The sequence below is a fragment of the Cannabis sativa genome, chromosome 6, assembly GCF_029168945.1.
Source record: "Cannabis sativa cultivar Pink pepper isolate KNU-18-1 chromosome 6, ASM2916894v1, whole genome shotgun sequence".
Classification (NCBI taxonomy): Eukaryota; Viridiplantae; Streptophyta; class Magnoliopsida; order Rosales; family Cannabaceae; genus Cannabis; species Cannabis sativa.
In genome coordinates this window covers 22,969,172-22,971,169 of record NC_083606.1, presented here as the reverse complement: position 1 = coordinate 22,971,169, position 1,998 = coordinate 22,969,172, and the positions used below count along the sequence as shown (strand labels likewise).

At 34.0% G+C, this 1,998-nt stretch overlaps 1 protein-coding gene across 1 annotated transcript; it reads left to right on the top strand.

Moving 5' to 3' along the window:
- The first annotated feature begins 318 nt into the window (after positions 1-318).
- LOC115695974 (B-box zinc finger protein 21) lies at positions 319-1,587 on the top strand. Its single transcript, XM_030623088.2, has 2 exons — positions 319-936; positions 1,024-1,587. Exons 1-2 carry the CDS (start codon positions 418-420, stop codon positions 1,297-1,299), a joined length of 795 nt encoding a protein of 264 aa, XP_030478948.1. The 5' UTR covers positions 319-417; the 3' UTR covers positions 1,300-1,587.
- The last annotated feature ends 411 nt before the right edge of the window (positions 1,588-1,998 follow it).

Here is a 1,998-nt window from a genome sequence, read left to right as displayed (position 1 = left end):
TAATAATAGGTGCATTTTACTTTTAAAATTTAATTTTGTTTGATAGGTATATTTTTTAAGAATATAAATTGAAAGAAAAAAGTTAAAAATACTTAGTAAAATTAAAGATATAAATTTTATATAAAATAAAAATTATTAAAATGGGGTGTACTTAGAAATTTTTGGGGTATAAATATAACTCCTCAAAAAAAAACAACTATTAAGAGCACTCAACAAAACTGTGAAATGACCAAAATATCCAGAATTTATGAAAAGCAAAACGACAAAAAAAGTATAACCAAAAAATATTTTGGTTTCTTCAATAAAAACCTTTACCCATCTTACCATATATTTCTTCTACACTCCAAGATCATAGAGACACAAAGTGAAAGAGAGAAAAAGTTTAGAGAGAGAGAAAGAGAGAAACCAACAAACAAAATGAAAGATTGTGAACTTTGTGGGCTACGAGCTAGGATGTACTGTGAATCGGATCAGGCAAGCTTATGCTGGGACTGTGATGAGAAAGTTCACGGAGCCAATTTCTTGGTGGCCAAACACTCCAGGAGTCTCCTCTGTCATGTTTGCAATTTTCCGACTCCATGGATGGCCTCTGGTGCCGAGCTTACTCCCACGGTCTCTGTCTGCGAAAGCTGCGTTGATTTTCACAACAGAAAATTTGAGCAAGGTCGCGGTGATGAAAGTGGTGGCGGAAATGATGAGGATGAGGATGAAGAAGATACAGAGAACGAAACCGATATTAGTGATGAAGATGATTACAATGATGGTGTGTTTAGTCTAAACGAAGATGAATTTGATGAGGAAGGAGAGAACCAGGTGGTTCCATGGTCGTTTTCATCTTCGTCACCACCACCTATGGCGGAATCTTCATCCAGTAGCGACGAGGATAGGTTTTCCAATTCAAAACGACGGCTAGAAAATGCTGATCTGCATTCTGATGTAAGTGAAATCATCTTTCACTTTGTAATTTATTTTTCCCCTAAAATTTTCCTGAGAGCCAAACAGAAGTTAATTTTCTTTTCTCAGGCTAATGATGAGGCGACATCTTCAGTTAGGCCATTGAATAAACGGCCAAGATTGACTGGTGAAGACTACAGATCATCTGCGAGACCTCTTGCTAGTGATGCTGCTCATGATGAAGACGATGGTCGTGATCGTGATCATGATGGTCAATCAGAGTCAAGATCAACGGCGGTCATAACATCTATCCAGAGGCTCCAAAATGATGCGATCACAGACGTTGAAAATTCCTCCAACACAATTTTAGAGATTTGCAAACTAAGCAGAGATCAGAACCGTTGATGATTTAATGGTTTCAATCACAATTTTCCTAACTTTAGAAAATTCATACCTTCATCACACATTACATAGATACGGTTTTGCTGCTTTTCCCATCGGATATTTATTTAATTAATTTTTATTACATGTTGCTCTCAAGATTAATTTGATTAAGTTTTTTTTTTTTTTGCAATTAAATTTAATTTAAAGGAAATTAATGTTGTTCCCTTGGTCCGAACATTATCATAGAGTTTTGACCCTGAATATTATTTTGTTGCAAAAATTCTTCATAATTATATAATTTTTTGTAAATATATATTTTTCAGTTACATTTTGCTCATATTTTCTAACCAATTTGCTAATGTGATGATGAGTTATACATATAAATGAGGATTTTGCGGATGACTCGAACAAGAACATAATGATAAAACACAAAACAGAGTAGATCAATTAGTGTAGAACTCAATCTACATCAAATAATATGAACTAAAACAATCAAAGATAAATGGACATAGATTTTACGTGGTTCGAACACGAATAACAGAATGTTATCCTGCTTACTCCACGACCAGAAAGAACCCTTTAAGGCTTTGATCTTTATTGATTGAGAATGTTCACCAAAGATAGAAACTGTCAAGAACAGTTCATATATGTTCAAATGAAGCTTCGCTTAAATTACAATTAGATACTCATTTCTCTCTTTCTCACTCAATTTTTGTTTTT

Excerpts from the sequence above, each read along its gene's own strand:
- LOC115695974 (XM_030623088.2), top strand. The coding sequence starts at position 418 with ATGAAAGATTGTGAACTTTGTGGGCTACGAGCTAGGATGTACTGTGAA. Across the intron at positions 937-1,023 it reads ATGCTGATCTGCATTCTGAT|GCTAATGATGAGGCGACATC; the intron begins GTAAGTGAAATC and ends TTCTTTTCTCAG.